Source organism: Xenopus laevis, chromosome 6S, assembly GCF_017654675.1.
Source record: "Xenopus laevis strain J_2021 chromosome 6S, Xenopus_laevis_v10.1, whole genome shotgun sequence".
Taxonomy (NCBI): Eukaryota; Metazoa; Chordata; class Amphibia; order Anura; family Pipidae; genus Xenopus; species Xenopus laevis.
The window spans coordinates 101666854-101688882 of NC_054382.1; the positions used below are offsets into that span (position 1 = coordinate 101666854).

A 22029-nucleotide genomic window follows, 5' to 3' on the forward strand; every position below is an offset into this window, starting at 1 on the left:
GAATCATGTGTAAATAGAGAACATACAAAGCAGTGGGCCCTAGGCTTAAATCATGATGAAGTGTAACTTGACTGCAAAGCTGGAAATAAAAATGGGAATAAAAGTAAGGATGTTTCCAGTGATATGTAATACATTATCCAATATGGGGTAGGCATTAGTATATGGGGCTGTGTCTTGAAGCATGAATATATAATGTCTATCTTTCATGTCTACGTCCTTTGCGTAAACTTACAGGTGTATATGGATGGACTTTTCTTTACTCATGAATGTTAACTTCACTTACTCAACGGTGACATCATGTGGTGAGAAAATATATTTCACATGTAATTGCTGACTTTGTTCAGCATTGCCCAAGTATGTCTTCACATTTGGCACCATTTTTGAGATGGGAGAGGCTTGGGTATTTAGCAGTCATTTGCTCACTTGTATTTTGCCCGTGTTGGAAATAGAAATCTTTATTGGTATAAACTACTCATGCCTGACGCGTTTAGTGTCAAATACACTTAGTCATAGTCATGAGCCTATGACTGTGTCTTCGACACGAAACGCATCAGAAATGAGTAGTTTATACCAATAAAGATTTCTATTTTTTTCCCACATTCGTCTGATCCCTGCGTGACCTTTTGAGTGCCTTGCTCCAACATTTTTGCTTTCTTATATAAGGTTTGTCCGCTTCCCTGAGTTAAGGGCCGTGGGCAGGAGCACCTGGGCCACCTACTCAATTTGGTGAGTTACATAGTTACATAATTACATAGTTAAATTGGGTTGAAAAAAGACAAAGTCCATCAAGTTCAACCCCTCCAAATGAAAACCCAGCATCCATACACACACCCCTCCCTACTTTTAATTAAAATTCTATATACCCATACCTATACTAACTATAGAGTTTAGTATCACAATAACCTTTGATATTATGTCTGTCCAAAAAATCATCCAAGCCATTCTTAAAGGCATTAACTGAATCAGCCATCACCCGGCAGTGCATTCCACAACCTCACTGTCCTGACTGTGAAGAACCCCCTACGTTGCTTCAAATGAAAGTTCTTTTCTTCTAGTCTGAAGGGGTGGCCTCTGGTACGGTGATCCACTTTATGGGTAAAAAGGTCCCCTGCTATTTGTCTATAATGTCCTTTAATGTACTTGTAAAGTGTAATCATGTCCCCTCGCAAGCGCCTTTTTTCTAGAGAAAACAACCCCAACCTTGACAGTCTACCCTCATAATTATTCTACTGGTGAAGTTCTTGCTTAAACATAAGTTTGTCTTGCATTTACTGCATCCAAAATTGCCTTTTGCATGCAGCACTTGTATCCTTAAATGACCATTATAGATTAATAACCCACAGCAGTTTTTGACTACCACGGCCCACTAAGTAAAGAATATAATAATCTATTTATTCGCCAGGCATGGATTTGCAGTGAACTTATGGATTCCGCCAACGGCAAATGTTTTTAAGAAACTGCTGTGAAAATTCACGGTGGGAAAAATCGCTGCAACAAAAAAATTGTCGCTGATAAAAAATTGTTGCACGTCAAAATTTTTAGAACGCTCATTAACTGTAATGCATTTTGACAAAGGAGTCGCGCATGTAAAAATTGTTGTGTGTATAAAAATTTCACGCATCAAAATTATTCAGATGCCCGTTGACTATAATGCATTTGGACAAAAAGTTTCGCGTCATTTTTGCAATTTTTTTCAGAGTTTCACGAATTTCTTGGCAAAGTGAAATGGGACAGATTCTCCCATTATTAATGGTGAGGTCTTTACTCACAAGGAAACAGCAGTGTAATGGGAACAGACAGCTGTAATTCCCAAATACAAGTACTGGGATTTCAAATCAATGAAACAAACTGGCAGGAGAACAGTAGAGGACCCGTGTTGTAAAACGGACTCGTTACTTTTATCAGTGTAAGACATGAAATGTTCAGCTCATTGTGCTTGTCCTCACTCAGACAGATCTCAAAACAATGGGAACTCGGAAGCAGTTGCACAAATGGAAACTCCTTTATATGACATTACACATTCAAGACTTCATTTCTTGAGATTACTGCAGGGACGATATTTTGAAATAAATATGAAACAAATGTTATTTCTAAGATTGCAGCAATTCATGGCCACAGGCAGCTACCCATCTCAGAAGAGGGCTCCGTTGTTGGCACATTTATCAAAGGTCGAATTTCCATGAACTCGAAATTCGACCAATCGAAATTTATTTAAAAAATCTACATTTCCTAAACTCGAGTGAATAGGATCAACCCAACCCATAAAAATCGTTTTGAGTTTTTTCTCCAAAAAAAACCTGTAATGTCAGGAAGGCTGCAAACAACTCAAAATTGATCCCAGAAGGATTTAGGTGACAAATAGTCAAATTAGCGTTCTTAAAGAGCCAGTATATGATAAATCTTGAAAATCTAATTCAAATTTTTTAAAAACAATTGAACAATTCCCTAGTCGAATTTGACAGTTTTTGCCATAAAAAACCCCATCAAATTCCAATTTGACCCTAGATAAATCGGCCCCTTATTGTAAAGTTATTATTAGCCTTTATTTATATAGTGTTGACATACTGAGATGACACGCTATGGCCATTTTTTTCCGGAGCCAGTTAATATCACTGTTTTTTTTTGGGAGTGTGGGAGGAAAAACCACAAAAGCACAGGGAGAACATATTGTACATACTGCTTGTAGTTTCTGTCTGGAATCAAATGTAGCACTGCAATGCAGCTACAATAACAACTGAATTATTGTAACTGTTATATTTCACATCTTATGATTGAAGGTGGCCATATATGTCCAGACACATATAGACAGACATATACAGTCATATGAAAAAGTTTGGGAACCCCTCTGAGCCTGCATAATAATTTACTCCACTTTCAGCAAAAAAAGATAACAGTGGTACTGTCTTTCATTTCCCAGGAACATCCGAGTACTGGGGTGTTTTCTGAACAAAGATTTTTAGTGAAGCCGTATTCAGTTTTATGAAATTAATTTAAATGAAAAAACTGGCTATGCAAAAATGTGGGTACCCTTGTAATTTTGCTAATTTCAATGCATGTAACTGCTCAATACTGATAATTGGTTGGATTAGACTCTCCTCTGACGAGTGACAGCATGGGATCCTCAAAGCAACTCTCAAAAGATCTGAAAACAAAGACTGTTCAGTATCATGGTTTAGGGGAAGGCTACAAAAAGTTATCTCAGAGGTTTAAACTGTCAGTTTCAACTGTAAGGAATGTAATCAGGAAATGGAAGGCCACAGGCACAGTTGCTGTAAAACCCAGGTCTGGCAGGCCAAGAAAAATACAGGAGCGGCATATGCAGAAGATTGTGAGAATGGTTACAGACAACCCAAAGATCACCTCCAAAGACCAGCAAGAACACCTTGCTGCAGATGGTGTATCTTTACATCGTTCTACAATTCAGCACAATTTGCACAAAGAACATCTGTATGGCAGGGTGGTGAGAAAGAAGCCCTTTCTGCACTAGTGCAAACACAAACAGAGTCGCTTGTTGGAAGTGCCTTGTGTGGTGGAAGAAGAACACCGCATTCCAAGAAAAACACCTGCTACCTACTGTCAAATTTGGTGGAGGTTCCATCATGCTGTGGGGCTGTGTGGCTAGTTCAGGGACTGGGGCCCTTGTTAAAGTCGAGGGTCAAATTAATTCAACCCAATATCAACAAATTCTTCAGGATAATGTTCAAGCATCAGTCACAAAGTTGAAGTTACGCAGGGGTTGGATATTCCAACAAGACAATGACCCTAAACACACTTCGAAATTTACAAAGACATTTATGCAGGCCAGTGAAATATAAGCTTTTTTATTTATTTTTTTGGTCTGTGTGGTTTTTGGAAAGGCGCCAGTCCAGGGAATTTTCTAATGGAGTACTTTCCCTCTCTCGAACACAGGGGTTCCCCTGTAGACTTAAAGGGTTGTTCACCTTTGAGTTTACTTTTCATATGATGTAGAGAGTGAGTCTGAGACAATTTGCAATTGGTTTTCATTTTTTATTATTGAAGGTTTTTTAGTTATTTTACTTTTTATTCAGCAGCTCTCCAGTTTCAGCAGTCTGGTTGCTAGGGTACAAATTACCCTAGCAACCATGCACCAATTTTAATAAGAGACTGGAATAGGAATAGTAGAGGACCTGAATAGAAATATGAGTAATAAAAAGTAGCAATAACAATACATTTGTAGCCTTGCAAAACATTTGTTTTTTAGATAGGGTCAGCGACCCCCATTTAAAAGCTGGAAAGTCAGATGAAAAAGGCAAATAAAAAATAAATAATGAAGACCAACTGAAAGTTGCTTAGAATTGTCCATTCTATAACATACTAAAAGTTAACTTAAAGGTGAATCACCCTTTTAACTTAACTTTTAATACAAGTTAATGAATTTCTAGTTATCAGGGCCAGCCATATCTAGCAACCGGATAACAAATAGATGTTTGTACTATGTATTACTTAATTTCCAATACAGACCCACTCCTTTTCATTTCTAGTGCATGAAATATTTGCAGGTTGGACCCTGACAAATAGGGTTTAATTTAAACAGAACAAGAAGTGAAAGTCTCAAAGCTTCTGTGCCAATTACCTTGAAATAGGGCAGTCATTTTGAAGTTCAGCAGTTCTGTTTGCACTGCCTCTTTTGACTTCTTTCTCCAAATTAAATTTGACCTAGGCCTCTATAACCAGCGGATACATGCTCTGATAGTGTATGGAGAATACAGGCCACAAAGCAAGACGTAAGTATGGTCTTTTTGCCTGAAATGAAGCAGAGACAAATATTTTAACAAAATTACACCCCCCCCCCAAGCAAGCAGAAAAAAAACTGCGATGAATGGAAAAAATTGTATTCATGATGGGTTTTAGTCGCAAGCTATGTATATTTGTGAGTCAGATTAAGCAACAAGGCACAATGATTGATTTTATTAATCAAGCTAATGAAGAGTCTGGAATGAAAAAAAAATAAAGGCTGTCCATTGCAGCCATTTAATTAAGCAAAATAGTTCTATTCATATGCTGCTTGAGATCAGACTTTACAGATTTACATGTTCATTAAATGCAATGTCCATATCATCCAATGCCGGCAACGTCTTTCAAGTCCAAATAATACAGCTGGGCCACTTGTAGTAAGTTGCAGCTCTCGCTCGAGTATACAGAAGAAAAAACTGGCACCCACAGGCCACGTTTTAACAGCAATTCCCTGTCTTTCACTTGCTGGTCTTGTGTATTCTAGAAACATATCAAGCCAAGGTCATAAGTCACAATCTGGTATTGTATTTCAGTTATCCTTTACTTGGCTGGCTTCTTGGCATTGACTGATATCTTTTCAGCCAGTTTTCCAACAAGTGCACTGTGATCCATTCCAATGCTGGCTAGCAATCCCCCTTCGTTTTGTTCTGAGCCTGTGTAGCTAATTTCTTCTCCTTTGAGAGTAGTCATGTGACCACCAAGTGCATTTAGGATAGCATTGCCGGCACAAATGTCCCACTTCTTAATGTAGGTAACGTGAATATATACATCAGCTTTTTCTTGCTCATCGGCAGTCACATCCAGCAAAGAAAGGACCTTGTAACCTGGAACACAAACAGGAATTCTATTATATGCTGAAGGATAAATGAAATATAACTGATGTCTATGAAACAAAATATGGTGTATTATATTATGAATACAGATGTTTTAGTTATGTCTTAAACTGCCAAAGCAGTTTTTAGCCAATAAATTAGCCATATTAGTGCAAGCTATACCACTATATATATTCTGTAGAATGCTTTACCATACCTGAGTAAACAGCTCTAGAAGCTGTTTGTTTAGGATAGCAGCTACCATATTAGATTGGTGTGACATCACTTCCTCCTCACTCATAGCTCTAAAATGAGATTACAGCAGGGAGGGGAGGAGAGGGGGGGGGTAATGGAAGGGTGAGAGGAGCAAACTGAGCATGCTCAAGCCCTAGCCGTGGAGGTTTAAGTTGAAAACAGAAGGTCTGATAGAGAAGCCCATGTATACACAATAGAAGGAAAGAAATGCAGTGTTTCTTTTGACAGAGGACTCAGAGCTGCATTACTTTGAGGGTTTGCTGATGTATTTATATAGACCTTTCTGGTAAAGCTTACTTAGTTTTAGCCTTTCCTTCTTCTTTGAAGATTCATAATTTTTACAAGACAAACTTAGTGATAAAACATCAATCTAAAAGGCTAACCATTTGTGTTGTTCAAATACATTGCCCCATCAGGAAATTTTCTCTCCCACGGGTGATGAAGTGCTTAGCAAGTCCCTCTTGTTTCACATGCAGAAATCCGGGAGTTATAGTAGGGGCAGATTTATTAAGGTTCGAATGGTAAATTAGAATTCAAATTTTCTAATTTTTCTGTGTGTGGCAAAACTCACAAATTCAAATTTAAAAGCTCCAAATTTAATGTAAATTTTAATGAGATTTATCACAGAAACCGTTCTAATTTGAATATTCACCACCTTAAACCTGCCGAGTTAATTTACAAGTCAATGGTAGAGGTCTGTTGAACCATTTTAATATGTTAATTGCCTTCCTGACATTCGAGGTTTTTTTTTTCGGAGCAAAACTTGATTCAAATTAAATTTGAATTCTATTTGAATTTTTGGGTCGGGACTATTCGATCGAATATTAGACATTTGAGTTTTTTCATAAATAACCTCCCATTCGAGTTTTGAGTATATTGGAAGTTATTAGTCCAAAAAAAATTCACAAAAATTCGACCTTTGATACATAACCCCTGTAATGTGTTGTACATGCTGTAATTCAAATAAATGAGAAAGGCCAGGTATTGTCAGGCACTTCATCACTCACAGGAGGGGAGATTTTCCACTGCCCTGAGTGACAGGATCCTTAAAATACCACATATTCTAAAAATGGAATAAATAGAAGGTGGGTGATTTTTTTGTGGTAAACACTAATCTCACATTTTGATAAATCTGTCCCTAAGAGATGGAGATATTCTTGTTGTATGTCTTTACCAAACAACTTTTAATCAACTGTCTTCAGACCTGGACCATTCTTAAAAAGAGATACTCCTATTGTTTTTAGCTCACAACCTTTTCTCCACTGAAACCTTCTGCCATTTGTTCATCATGTCAAACGTCCTCATAAAAACCAGCATGGAGGCTCTCCTGAGTAAATTCCCATAATGTGTCTAATTAAAGTAATGCTTTACTTGGCCTATCATCCCTTGCAGTGTGGTGTATCCTAAGGAACTTTGGTTGCATACACATTTTTTATGCTTCGGTTTAGCAGATCCATTGACTAAGATTGCAGAGGGGTGGAGATGGAACCAACAAGGAGATGTGCTGGGTTAAAGGAGAACTAAACCCCCTACATCAGAAAAGCCCCACATAGTGTTCAATACAGATACTTGCCCCATTCTGCAACACCGACCTAAATTTGCAGAGTAGCAGAGCACAGGGGTGCAATATTCATACGCTTCCGTATTTCTTTGACGTGAGCGCCGACACTTCAGCCATTCGCGCGTGCACAGGTGTAGTCAGAGAGCTCTGAAAATTACCGAAAAGAAAGAAGAGGATCCAGAAGATACCGAATCGTCCGAACATGTCACCCCTGAGCTCCGCTGCACTACTCTGCAAATTTAGGTCAGTCGTTTGAGATAGGGCTGGTATTCTTTTTATGTGGGGCAAAAGCAGACAGGGGGGCCAGTAGAGAAGGTGAATGGGACTTTTAGCTGTACAGAAGTTTAGTTCTCCTTTAATCCTTTCAATCCACAGAAACACCGGCACCACTCAAATGAGCCGTTTACCTGTGCCAATATCAGTTTCGCCAAAGTAAACATTTCAAGGTTAATTTGACTTTACAAGCATACAGTATGTATGTATGCAATTTTAAGAAAAGCTTTATATAAATGAGTAACTAGAGAAAGGGTTTGTACAATTGAGATTCTAAATATATAACTATTTTCCCCCTTTTTTACATATATATTCATTAATCTAAACTGCTTTCAAAGCAATGCAGATATTGAGGAGGTACAAAGAGATATTCTACAGTGAGCATATAAACTTCCACCTGTACAAGAAAGCAAAGGGTACCTGCTCCTCCCGCAGATATGATTTCTGTCTTGTTACCAAATGTTTGCCGGGTGACCTCTTTCACCTCCCCCGAATGAGAACGTGACACAATAAAAGTAGGAGTTTTCTCATTGTATGAACTTCGCTTCTTTATATTTGCACCTTCATCCACCATGGCCCATGCTATCAAAAACAACAAAAAGCATTGATTCCACCCATAATTTCATTTGTGAAGTATCCATTTAGCAGATTCATTCATTTTGGAATAAACCAAAACATCAATATTTTTAGGAGCTTCATAATACATAACAGTTTTACTTATGCATATTAATAAAAATATATTCGTGTGTGATTTTTTTGTGTATTTATTCCATGAGCTGGGGTGTTTCTGAGCTAAGTTTTCAACAGATAAAGCCTACCCACTGCATATCGTCTCTGTCATTTACAAGTATGGGATCCGTTATCTGAAAACCCATCATCCAGAAAGCTCAGAATTACGGTAAGGTTGTCTCCCATAGACTCCATTATAATTAAATAATACACATTTTAAAAAACTATTTTTCTTTGTAATAATGAAACGATACCTTGTACTTGATTGAAACTAGAATATAATGAATCCTTATTGGGAGCAAAACCAGCCTATTGGGTTTATTTAATGTTTAAATGATTAATTAGTAGACTTAAGGTATGAAGATCCAAATTACAGAAAGATCCATTATCCAGAAAACACCAGATTCCGAGCATTCTGGATAGCAGGTCGTATACCTGCACTACATATCATATCTGTATGAGCCACAGGCCTTTATGACACATATATATATATATATATATTTGCAAAAAGAGCGACACTCACAGGGTTTTCTTTGCAGTCAAAAATGTGTTTTATTCCACTCAACGTGATTACTCCTGACGAAGATCCCTGTGGGGGATATATATCTTTGAAGACCCACTGATATGGGAGCAAACTACATTTTGTTCCACTCTATTTCTTTATCTTTAATTCTGTTTGTGTTTCTCCTTTTCCAGTCTGTTTATCTTATAACCCTTCAGTACACATATTGCAATACGCTAAATATTATTTATTTACTACTTAAAAAAAACAGGGAGAAAGATTGTTGTGGTGGATAATACACATTTGTGATAATATCACACGAGTTTCCTAAGACTGAAGGAAACACCAAATCTCACACAATTTACAAAATTAGAGGCTTTCACCTACAGCAATTCTTAGCATGTGCCACATGTATCAGTGACCTTGGTGGAAGAATTTTGTTCCACTATTCTTTTCATCTAATGTTACAATAAACATATAAAGGTATGGGATCTGTTATCCAGAAAGCTTGATACCTGTGGGTTTCTGGATAATGAATCTTTCCATAATTTGGATCTTCATACCATAAGTCTACTAGAAAACCACGTAAATATTGAATAAAGCCAAAAGGCTGGTTTTGCTTCCAATAAGGATTAATTATATCTTAGTTTGGATCAAGTACAATGTACTGTTTTATTATTACAGAGAAAAAGGAAATCATTTTAAAAAGGCAGTAAAAACGGGCACATGACCTGCGCACACACAGCATTGCTCACTAGACACATGTCTCTTCTACCCCTAGTTCCAGCCCTGATCAGTGGACATACAGTAAAGGAAATTAAAATCACTTACCAGTATAACCTGTGAAAGGTTTATGAATCACCCCAATAACAGGTTTGCCATTTACAGCAACACATACCATGGTAGTGACATATTTTACCAGATTTTCTGAAAAGGAAAACAGAAATAAATAAACATTATGACAAGTAAACCAATTTATCTGCATGTGTCCTTTTCCCCAAAATTAAGAATCGTAAGCAACGGTTAATAAAAAGCATACCCAGCATGAAAAGACATGGCATCACTGCTTAGAAAAAGAACAATCACACCGCATAAGCCAAGCTTTTTACCCATAACATGGCTAAATATAGATATTAGAGGGGGTTGTGGGTGCACTCCTAAGGCCATATAAAAAAATATATAAATACAATAATCCCCTGTCTAAAAAAAGAAAAACAGGGTTTTTTGTTACAAAGTTATGATCATAAAATTGGTAAGCCGCCATACCACGTCAAGGTAAACCCCATACGGCGGTCCCTAACCTGTTTACCTGCGATCAAAATTTAAAACCTTGGTTTCAATCTGGACTAGATCCTCCCCCGCCACCTGCATATGCGGCTTTTGAAGGGGAGACTGCCCAGACCAACGCCCATTTAAAAAAAAAAAAAAAAAAAAAAAAAAAAAAAAAAGTGAATGTGAATGTGAAGAGACTTTAATGAAGGAAAAGTAAAGTTGTATATGTAAGTGCACACTTGTGTGTGTATGTGTGTGAGTATAAGTACAGGTGTGAGTATAGATTTAGAGGGAGATGAAAAAGGAAAAGCTAAATGTGGAGTGTAATAGGTGTAATGTGTGTGGGTCTGTGCAAGTGTTACCTAGTGATAATGGCCTTAGGAGTGCACCCACAACCCCCCTCTTGTACCTAAATATAGATATTGCTGGGCAGTTTGGATGACTGTCAATTTTCTGGTTTAGCTTAATAAATAACAAAAACCATGGACTTCTCATGATTAAAACAATAGGCAAAAAGAAGGTTCAGCACACCACCTATTCATTGCAATCAAGCTAAAAAGAGGTATTCTGTGCCTTTAAGGTGCCTCATTATAATAACTATAATATTGTAGATGGTCAGAGAATATCTACTACCATTGCCTGCTGTCTGCATGCATTTCACACTTAGGACCTGACTATTGTGCCTTAGTTCCCCTTAGCTGTGCCATCATCCAACTCACAGGCAAGGCAACAATTCATTTAGTTGGGGGAAGAACTGCCTGAGGGATGCTGGGTACCCTTTAAACCAGGGGTCCCCAACCGGGCTGCGGACAGTCTTGAACTGGCCCGCAGAGCCTAGCGAAAGACGCCAGCGCGCTAGAATTTGACGCCGACGCCTCCTGACTCAAAGGTTGTTGCAGAAAAATTTGGCTATATACCGGTCCCTGGCCAAAAAAAGGTTGGGGACCGCTGCTTTAAATGCTAGAGCAAGATCCTGTTCTTAAGGAGTGTGCCGAGAAAGGGTGACAGTATTATATTCTTTTTCTATAAAACATGGAAGGTAGTAGCCAACCAGTGTCAGGCATAAAACTGCAGTCTGAGCAAGCATGACTCCTTTATGAATGCAAGAGCAGCTTACACGTTTGGATGAAAAACGAATCACATGTGCGTGCATGCATGCATGGATACTAGGGAACCCTGGGATTTTTGCAAACCTAGCTATGGCAGGAATTCCTGGGTTCTCTTCCCTCAGTTCTAAATTTGTTATGCCAAGTGAATTGGAAACCACTGCTACTATTAATGTCGGCACTGGAAGTGACTTTATATCTATCTATCTATCTATCTATCTATCTATCTACACATACATACATATATATATATTTACACTAGAAAAAAAGGAAGAAGCAAAGGATAATACACTAGGGGAGGGGGTTATGTAATAAAAGGCACACTGTTTTCCCAGGAGCAGTAATCCATAGCAACCAGCAGGTAGCATTTACTGGTCACCTTTTAAAAAGCAAACATATTATTGGTTGCTATGGGTTACTGCGTTGAGCAAACTTTGCACATCTTATTACATATGAGGGTATGGGTGCCGATATACTGTATGTTAGACACCTTCCAGTGAGTCAAATAGATAAACTTACTTGTGTAAAAATTGCACCTGTTCAGTATATAATTTTGAAGAGCTCTGTGCTACCTTGCTGCATCTAATTACCCAAGTATCCCCTGCTCCCTACCGGGCAGGTAAACTTGTAAAAAGTACTATACTGCTCAGTGGGAACAGGGGGGTTCATGGTTAACTGAATTCAAGAGGGTGCAGTGCTCTTCAAACAAAATGATACTGGGATGGAAGACATGCATGGTCTGCAGTTCGTGATGTGACTCACATTGGGGTGCCCAAAACAATTGGCATCCCTCTGTGTATTAACCTGAATCCATGGACAAATGATAAACTTATAGAAAATATACAGAGTTATAGAAAAATATACCTGCATACTCATGTGTTGCATCTAGAGGGTCTATCCAGATTGTAATGCTCTCAGAGGAAACAGGTTTTGAAGTTTTTATTTTATCCTTTATTTCATCAGGAATGTCATGATCCCAAGAGACCGCATCCTCCTCATCAGGATCAACCTGCTCTTCGGTGTTTACCTGTAGGACACAAGAGAAAACTTATTATGTTTTGGAAACTACTACATTAAAGGGATTATGTCACGATTTTTATGCTGTAGTTTTTAATTCTAAATTACACTGTTTACACTACAAATAATTCACTCTACCATATAAAATGTAATATTGGTGTGTAGGCAGCCATTTCAGGTCATTTTGCCTGGTCATGTGCTTTCAGAAAGAGCCAGCACTTTAGGATAGAACTGCTTTCTGGCAGGCCGTTGTTTCTCCTACTCAATGTAACTGAATGTCTCTCAGTGGGACCTGGATTTACTATTGAGTGTTGTTTTTATATCTACCTGGCAGCTGTTATCTTGTTTTTGGAGCTGCTATCTGCTTACCTTCCCATTGTTCTGTTGTTAGGCTGGGGGGGGGGGGTGATATCACTTTAACTTGCAGTGCAGCAAAGAGTGACTAGCCACATGACTGGGAGCAGCTGAAAAACGGACAATATGTCTAGCCCCATGTCAGATTTCAAAATTAAATATAAAAATAGATTTCAGTTCAGAATTCTGCTGGAGCAGCACTATTAACTGATGCGTTTTGAAAAAAAAAAATGTTTTCCCATGATAGTATCCCTTTAACTAGACCTAACAAATTCTGATTTAGAGCCTTTTGCCTAAACTAGACAAGCATGCTCTCTGTGCAGACTCAACACGTTATCTACATTTTATAAACCTAATATAGAAGATCACATGGTCCAGTATTCTGCCCCTCTATAATCTGAAATTTAAAATGAAATCTGGCTGTGGAAGTTAATGACCCCCACAACCAACGAGCAGATTTACCCTGAGCCTAGATTTAGTATTGCTCTTGCAGTTTTGTCACTCAGTGGCACACAAGACATTTTGTCTACCGCTGTCAAAGGGAAATCAGCGATAAATGGCAGACAAAAACGCATCCGTTTCTGCTCCAAATGTTATGTAATGGTAAGTACCCTGCCTGATACAGAGCAGCTCACGATTCAATAACATCAGGAGTGGTGACAGGCTAATGGGGTTTTTTAAAGGACAAGGAAAGTTAAACTAAAGAAGTAGCTAGAAATGTTGTACATTATGTTTTGGGCTTCTGTACCAGCCCAAGGCAACCACAGCCCTAGCAGTAAAGATCTGTGTCTCCAAAGATGCCCTAGTAGCTCCCCATCTTCTTTTCTGCCGATTTACTGCAGGTGCTCTGTGCTGCAGTCAGTTACTGAGCTTAGGGACCGACTCAAAATATACAGAACACATAGAATAGAAATGTCACTGTATAAGGCTGATTAGTATATGGATAATTACTACATGACAGCACAAAAACCAGTACAACCAGCATCAGAATTTAATAATCAGCCCTGTAGCATCAGCTTATATTACAGACAAACCTCATTTTCTGCTGGATAATTAGTGACGACCCCTAAGCTTAGCTTCTCAACAGCTGCTCAGAGCCCACTGAGCATGTGAGTGCCACAGACACTTTCCAAGATGGTGACCCCCTGTGACAAGTCCTGGATCATTGCTGCTATTGAGAAGCTAAAATTTTAGGCTGTTGCAATAAGTTCACTATATATAATATGACATTTTTAGCCCTATTCATTTTTATGGTTTAGTTCTCTTTTAAACCCTTCTGTTTTCTGCCAAACTCTCTGTGAGCCATTGGCCTTATATTCTTTTACATTGTCAAATCATTTTCCTGTCTGCCATTGAACCACTGCTGTTGCGCAGCGGTATTTAAGCAGTTAACATTAAATTGCAAAACAACGAGGTAAAATAATAATAAAAAAAATTAAGTGCAAATGCAGATTCATCATAATGAACGTTAAATACATGGTGAACTGCTACTTTAGGGCAAACTTCTACTGAGAAATTCAACGCCGTTTAAGTTTTTTACACAGCGAATCGTGACGACGTGTGGTGTATTATCCAAACTTGTTTTTTACACAGCAAATTAAACATGACCCTTAAAGGGGAACTAAACCCTAAAAATTAATATGGTTAAAAATTCCATATTTTATATACTGGACTTATTGCACCAGCCTAAAGTTTCAGCTTGTCAATAGCAGCAATGATCCAGGACTTCAAACTTGTCACAGGGGGTCACCATCTTGGAAAGTGTCTCAGTGGGATCTGAGCAGCTGTTGAGAAGCTAAGCTTAGGGGTTGTCGCAAATGTACAAGCAGAAAATGAGGTTTGTCTGTAATATAAGCTGATGCTACAGGGTTGATTATTAAATTCTGATGCTAGTTGCACTGGTTTCTGAGTTGACATGTAGTAATTATCTGTATTTCTGTACTGTATATACAGTATACTTTGAGTCGGTCCCTAAGCTCAGTAAGTGACAACAGCACAGAGCATGTGCAGTAAATCAGCAGTAAAGAAGATGGGGAGCTACTGGGGCATCTTTGGAGACACAGATCTTTACTGCTAGGGCTGTGATTTCCTTGGGCTGGTAGAGAAGCCCAAAACATAATGTCCAACATTTCTAGCTACTTCTTTAGTTATGCTCCTTTAAAGAGAGATACGGCCAAACAATTCAACCGTTTTCAAGAAGCACTCTTAAAGGGATACCGACAATAAAAATTCTCTTTTCAAAATATGAATCTACATTAAAAGTTGGCTATAGGTCATGCTGATCGTTTTTCATCGATAAGTCTGCTTTTGTAAGTAATTGTTACTTGAAGTTCCTAAACCTGACTGTTTTGCCAACCTGACTGTCCCTTCTTAACCTGTCAGATAGTTAATAATGCTAATGGACTACTGCTGTACAAATATGGCAGCCCCCTCATACAGGAACAGGGTAGTAAGAAAGGTAATGTAAAAGCATCAGGAAAATACTTTTATGGCAAAATTATAAATAGCAAAGACAATGTTATGATAGATAATAAAAAAGGTTATTTTCTGATGTCAGTATTTCTTTAATAGCCTACTGGGACTTCCCAGTTAATCTCTGTTGGCCAGTCTGGACAGTAAATTTGGCCTGGTAATCCACAGACTGGTGTAAGACAAGACGACACTGGAAAACTAAAAGTGACTGCACTTCTCTCCAGCTTGAGTACTTTTTCGTCTTGTAAGCTAATCAAAAAGGTATAAGTGGTGGAGCGGTGTTTGTGTAAGAAAATGTGCAGATAAGAAACACTCTGCAAACAAGATGAAATGTATCTACACCTCAAAGGGGTTGTTCACCATATAGTATAGTCTGCAATTGGTTTTGATTTTTTGTGTTTGGTTTTTGAGTTACATTAGCTTATTATTCAGCCGCTCTCCAGTTTGCAATTTCAGCAAACTGGTTGCTAGGACCGAAATGACCGTAGCAACTATGCACCGATTTAAATAAGAGACTGGAAAATAGGAGAGGACCTGAATAGAAAGATGAGTAATAAAAAGTAGCAATAACAATGTGTAAATGTGTAGCCTTACAGAGCATTTATTTTGCAGATGGGATCAGTGACCCCCATTTGAAAGCTGGAAATAGTCAGAAGAAGAAGGCAAGTCATTAAGAAACTAAAAAAAAAAATGAAGACCAATTTAAAAGTTGCTTAGAATTGGCCATTCTATAACATATTAAAAGTTAACTGAAAGGCCATCCATTAATTTAAAGGTTAAAAAAACCTACATTTGAATAAGGCATGCAAATACAGGTATGGGAACCGGTTATCCAGAAAGCTTGTCTCACATAAGACTCCATTTTATCCAAATATATAATAATGACTTCCTTTTTCTCTGTAATAATAAAACAGTGCCTTGTACTTGATCCCAACTAAGATATAATAAATCATTATTGGAAGCAAAACCAGCCTATTGGGTTTATTTAATGTTTACATGATTTTCTAGTGGACTAAAAGGTATGAAGACACAATTTACAGAGAGATTCATTATGTGGAAAACCCCAGGTCCCAAGCATTCTGGATAACAGGTCCAATACCTGTAGTGACTTTTCCAAAGCAATAGCTTGGTGCTTAAACCAAAAAAACCTTGCTAAATATATTGCATAAAAAGCAGTTGTACCTTTTACAAAAAGAGCCCTATAGAAATGAATAATAAGCCCACATGAAGCTAAATATTTTTCTTATCCAGACAAGCGTGATTCAGATCTCTCTGGGGTAAACGCAAGACCTTACATGAATAAGCCATTCTGTTCCAAGCACAATAAATAGTCTGTTTGCACTTTCTCTACTCCATGCAAATACAGAAACACAGCTATAAAACAATATATCTTTTAATGGAAGTCTGTGATGAAATGTAAACACATAAAGGAGCTTCTTTAGAAAGTGACATATAGAGGTACATTTATCAAAGGTTGAATTTCGAATCCGTGTGAATTTTATAAACTGCCCTAAATTCGACCAATTGAAATTTATTTAAAAAAATCAAAACTTTTTAAACTCATGAACACAGATGAATTCAATCGACCCAAAAGCTTGAATTGAATTTTAATCGAATTAGATTTGAATTTTAAAAATTCGAACACCAGGAAGGCTGCAAACAACTACAAATTGATCCCCGGACCTCTCCCATTCACTTAAACAGCAATTCGGCAGGTGTTAGGTTGTTAATAGTCAAATTCGAGTTCTTAAAGGGCCAGAGGATGATAAATATTAAAAATCTAATTAGAATTTTTTGAAAAACTTGAATTCAATAAAAAAAAAAAAAAAATCAAATTTTGAATTCTCAATTCGACCCTTGATAAATATGCCCCATACTGTAATTTTCATTAAGATCAGCCCAAATAAGCTTGTTTGGGGAGGTGTAAGGAAAGTCCATAATCTGATACAATATACAATGCTGAATTTATCGACACGTCAGTATTTGTGCTGGCAAAGTAGGGACAAAGCACAAGTACTTGGCAAATCTCTCAACTCTGAAACTTTGGCCATAGGGAGTTTTGATCTGCCTGGGAATGCCAAATGTTGTTAGATTGAAACAACACAAGTTGCCTTTAGCCTGAGATTTATTTTGACAGTAGTAGCAAGGCAGAATACAGTAGTTGCATATAGTTGAAAGTAAGAAAGAACAGAAGAAAAGGGAATAGAGTTTTATTGACAATATATAAAACTAAAGGACCTAAACTTGGAACAGAGAGCACTAGTAATAAATTGTAGTAATAATAATAAAAATGTAAAATTACATGAGATTACAGATTTCCTTTACATTCCAGGGTTCACATTATCAAGTTCCAGCAAATGCACCAGAATTATAGCATGCCCTAGCATGTGCCTTCCCAGAGGAGCTGGTGGGAAATGAATTCATAGCCAACGACGATGATTTAACAAATACAAGTAATACAAATGACAAATTATCAAGAATGTAGTACAGGTATGGGATCTGTCATCCAGAATGCATGGGACCTGGAGGTTTGCGGATAATGGGTCTTTCCATAATTTGGATCTTCGTATCTAAAGTCTACTAGAAAATCATGTAAAGATTAAATAAACACAATAAGTTGGTTTTGCTCTCAATAAGTATTGATTATATCTTATACTATTAGTTTGGATCAATTACAAGGTAATGTTTTATTATTATAGAGAAAAAGGAAATTATTTTTAAAAAATTAGATTATAATGGAGTCTATGTGAGACAGTCTTCACATAATTCAGAACTTTCTGGATAATGGCTTTCCGAATAACAGATGCTGAATAGCATAGTGAAAAGTGGTTTTGAAGGACTGCTTTTGTAATGCAGCATTTTAAATTTGTGTTTACATCCCCTTTAAAGGGATACTGACACGGTCCTATGGAAAGTCCTAGGAATGGGTTAGTATTATTTAACAGTTATGAATGTACGAAGTCAAAAGGTCTAAATTATCCTAGCAACCATGCACTGATATTAATAAGAGACTGGGATATGAATAGGAGAGGGCCTTAATAGAAAATATTAACAATACATGTGTAGCCTTACAGAGCATTTACTTTTAGATGGGGTCAGTGACCCCCATTTGAAATCTGAAAAGAGTCTGAAGAAGAAGGCAAATAATTCAAAAACGATAAAAAATAAATAATGAAGATCAATTGAAAAGTTGCTTAGAATTAGTCATTCTATAACATACTAAAAGTGAACCACTCCTTTAAAGTGACCTAACCCTGTATTTATATCAAGTCAAGCCAGTGCTGTCTGGCTTCCTGATCCCCAGACATACAAGGTATAAAGGTATGGCCATTGTATGACAGCTGCTGATGACATCTGCTATTTGTGATCCTGGAAAGTCTGCCATTCAGAGACAAAACCTGTCTAGCAACACTATCATTCCAATGCAGTCTCTTTTGTTATCAATCGGGGAAATAGAGCAGTGCTACTTCACAGGTAATTGTCAGCAGTTTCTATCAGAACAGTATACAGTTGAGCTGAAATAACCCCCATCATACTATTACAGGTATGGGATCCTTTATCTGGAAACCGGTTATCCAGAAAGTGCCAAATAATGGGAAGCCCATCTCCCATAGGTTCCATTGAAAACAAAAATTCTATTACTTCTATTTTCTATTATGATCTCCTGTTATAATGAAACAGTATCTTGGACTCGATCCTAACTAAGCTGCACGACTCCATATTCAGATGTTGGTTCCTCTCTACATGTACAGCATAGGTGAGCGCAGGCCTACTATTAGAATACAGCCAACCAACTATCCACACTACCATATGTTTAGTTGACGTGTCGGATCTTTTTTTTTTTTTTTAACCATTTGCGTGTTAGAACTTTTAAGATTCATTACATATATATCAACACCGACAGAGAGAGTGACATACACAATAGGAGTCAATGGGGGTTACTGGTATAATATGAGAGTCACATACACAATATGGGTCAATGGGGGGTTTAATGGTATATGAGAGTATGAGAGACACACATACACAATATGAGCCAATGAGGGGTTACTGGTATAATATGAGAGAGAGAGAGAGAGACATACACAATATGAGCCAATGGGGGGTTACTCGTATAATATGAGAGTGGGAGAGACAGAGAGGCAGACAGAGAGACATACACAATATGAGCCAATGAGGGGTTACTGGTATAATATGAGAGAGAGAGAGAGAGAGACATACACAATATGAGCCAATGGGGGGTTACTGGGGTATAATATGAGAGTGAGAGAGACACATACACAATATGAGTCAATGAAGGGTTACTGGTATAATATGAGAGAGAGAGACATACACAATATGAGTCAATGAAGGGTTACTGGTATAATATGAGAGACAGACAGACAGAGACACATACACAATAGGAGTTAATATGGGGGGGGACACAGAAGTTCTGTCCGACTCACCAGCACAGCCGGAAAGGCATTTTTGATGAGGTGATACATTTTCTTATTGGACAGGACATCCCCACTGGTCATCTTCTCGTCCTCCCCCTCCCGGGTCTTGCCCTTCGCCTTCTCATTGAGCGAGTTGCTTTCTCGGACTTTCTTCACCTCGACCCCTCCGAGCTCCGCAGCCCTCACCGATACAGCCAGCAACTCCCTCAGATCCACCGTGTCCCCGGCTCTATCCCCCAAGAGGAAGGCTGCGAACCTGCCTGTGAGGAAACCCGAGTACACGTGGTACAGAACTCCCAGTGCCAACAGGCAGAACACTCCGATTCCCAGGGGGGAGAGACGGATACCCATGGGGGCCATGACGAATAAGGAATTGGGTTTGAGGGAGTGACTGTGCGCAAGTAGCGTTAGAGAGGGTGATACTGCGCCTCGGCGAACATAGCGCTCACTCTGCACAGCGTCAGCTTAATGTCTGTGTCTCTATTACTGGCAGCGGTCTCTTCGTGGTGGCCCGCCGGCTCTTACTCCCGACTCACTGCAAATTTAGTTGCTTCTGCCAAGGGTCGGTAAATTCGGGGTTCCTATTAGTGCGCGGATGGACACAGCTGTTCCCCACAGGCTCAGGTGTAGCAGTGCCGGGCGGCGCACAGTACATCCGGGTCAGGCGGAGCTGCCTGTGAGAAAGAGGAGGGGGAGGCGTGTGAGGCTAATGTCAAACTACACTTTTAGGGGTTTCAATAATGTCTATCGGACGTTTTCAGTTCAAACTCCCCTTGGAGGGTCAATCTTTAGTCCGTACCCCTCATTAGCATATTCTAGGTGGTAGAAATTAGACGTGTCTGCCATACTGACCCTGCCTGGTACAGTTTGGGAGGGACACGGTTAAAGGGGTGGTTCACCTTTAAACAACTAGTTGGTTTCAGATAGATCTCCAGAAATAATGACTTTCTATTTTCTATGTGTGACCGTTTCTCTAATATTGAAGTGTAAAGTGTCATTTCTCTCCTTCTGAAGCAGCTCTGGGAGGGGGGTCGCCGACCCTGTAAACTGTTCTAAAGTGATACATTTAGTTGATACATTTCTTATCTTTGTCCCTGCTGAGCAGAATCTCTGGGTTTCATTACAGGCAGCTGTTAGAATTAGGGATGGGCGAATTTGACCCGTTTCGTTTCGCCATAAATGTTGTCGACGCCCATTAAAGTCTATGGGCGTCAAAAGAATTTTATCGGGCGGCAAAATTTTTTTGACGCACGTCTTTTTATTTTGATGCACAATGCCATACAAGTCTATGGGCGTCATTTTTTTGGGCGAAACAAGGCGGAAAAATGTGCCCATCCCTAGTTAGAATTGATACAATAGTTGCTAATACTCCAGAGATGCTGCTGAGAAATGTATCAACTAAATGTTGCAAAATTGTAACAGTTCAGAGTCTGCGCCTGAATTACTGAGCTGCCAGACTCAAACACCAGACACGAACATTCAACTTTAAACTTAGATTTTGGAAAAACAGTAAAAAATAAATAATAGAAAGTAATTAAAAAGAAAAAGTCTTTATTTCTGGGGATCAATCTAAAAACTGAATTGAAAAAAGTGTTTGGAAGGTGGACAGCCTCTTTAATGAGCGCAGTCATTTCTGAGGCGCAGCGGTGCATTGGATTGAACTGAGCAGAAAGGCTGATAGGAGAGGCTGTGTGTAGAAACGTCTGGAACACGAAAGGGGCCCCAGGGCACTTTATCTAAGGGCCACACTGGTAATGGCTGCAGCAGTGGATGAGAAAGCACTCCACTGATAACTTTTTGTTCCACAATATGTCTGAATTAGGTGCAGGTCACTAAGTTTCTGTGACAGGGTTTTAGTTACAGGGTTGGGTTTGGGCAGACACCCGCTTTTATGTACGACTCCGTTTGCCTTTAAGGGTAGAACTACCCAAACGATTTTACCTGCGATAGCATCCCTTCGGACGTGCTGAGACAGGCGTCACGTTTCATGCGCGGAATCTAAGGTAAGTAATAGTAAGGTAAGTAGTAGGACTGTCGGATGAAGACGCAACATGCAGCGTTCGCATCTGACAGTCGTGTCGGATGCACGTAGCGACAACGTCCGACATTCCTATTACTTACCTTAGATTCGATGCATCCGACGTGATGCCTGCGATTCATCTCAGCGCGTCGGAAAGCATGCTAACGCAGGTAAAAGCTATCCTCACTTATAGGAGACAACTTGTGTGAAAACAAAATTTATAAAATATGCTAGGGGATGATTTATTGAAAAATTCCCCCAAAACCCATCTAGCCCTGCCCATCTGTTCCCCTTCCTTCTTGCTGAATTCTCAGACCATGTTTCTCTCCACAGACAGCACTCCAAATCCTTAATTCAAATTCGCCTTTATTTATTTTATCTTGGGGCAGCATAAGCATGCAAAGTTTCGAGTGGCACTCCACTCTTTATCAAGCATTGAATTCTCAGGCCATGCAGGGGAGCCTGCCT

The 22029-nt window shown here is 38.8% G+C and overlaps 1 protein-coding gene across 1 annotated transcript; it reads right to left on the reverse strand.

Annotated features, from left to right (window-relative positions):
- Positions 1 to 4914: 4914 nt before the first annotated feature.
- Positions 4915 to 20062, reverse strand: bpnt2.S (3'(2'), 5'-bisphosphate nucleotidase 2 S homeolog). The gene is given in 5 exon segments (NM_001091042.1): positions 4915 to 5579; positions 8077 to 8238; positions 9719 to 9814; positions 12130 to 12292; positions 19551 to 20062. Coding segments are annotated over 5 exon segments (1056 nt in total). The 5' UTR covers positions 19902 to 20062; the 3' UTR covers positions 4915 to 5295.
- Positions 20063 to 22029: the final 1967 nt, after the last annotated feature.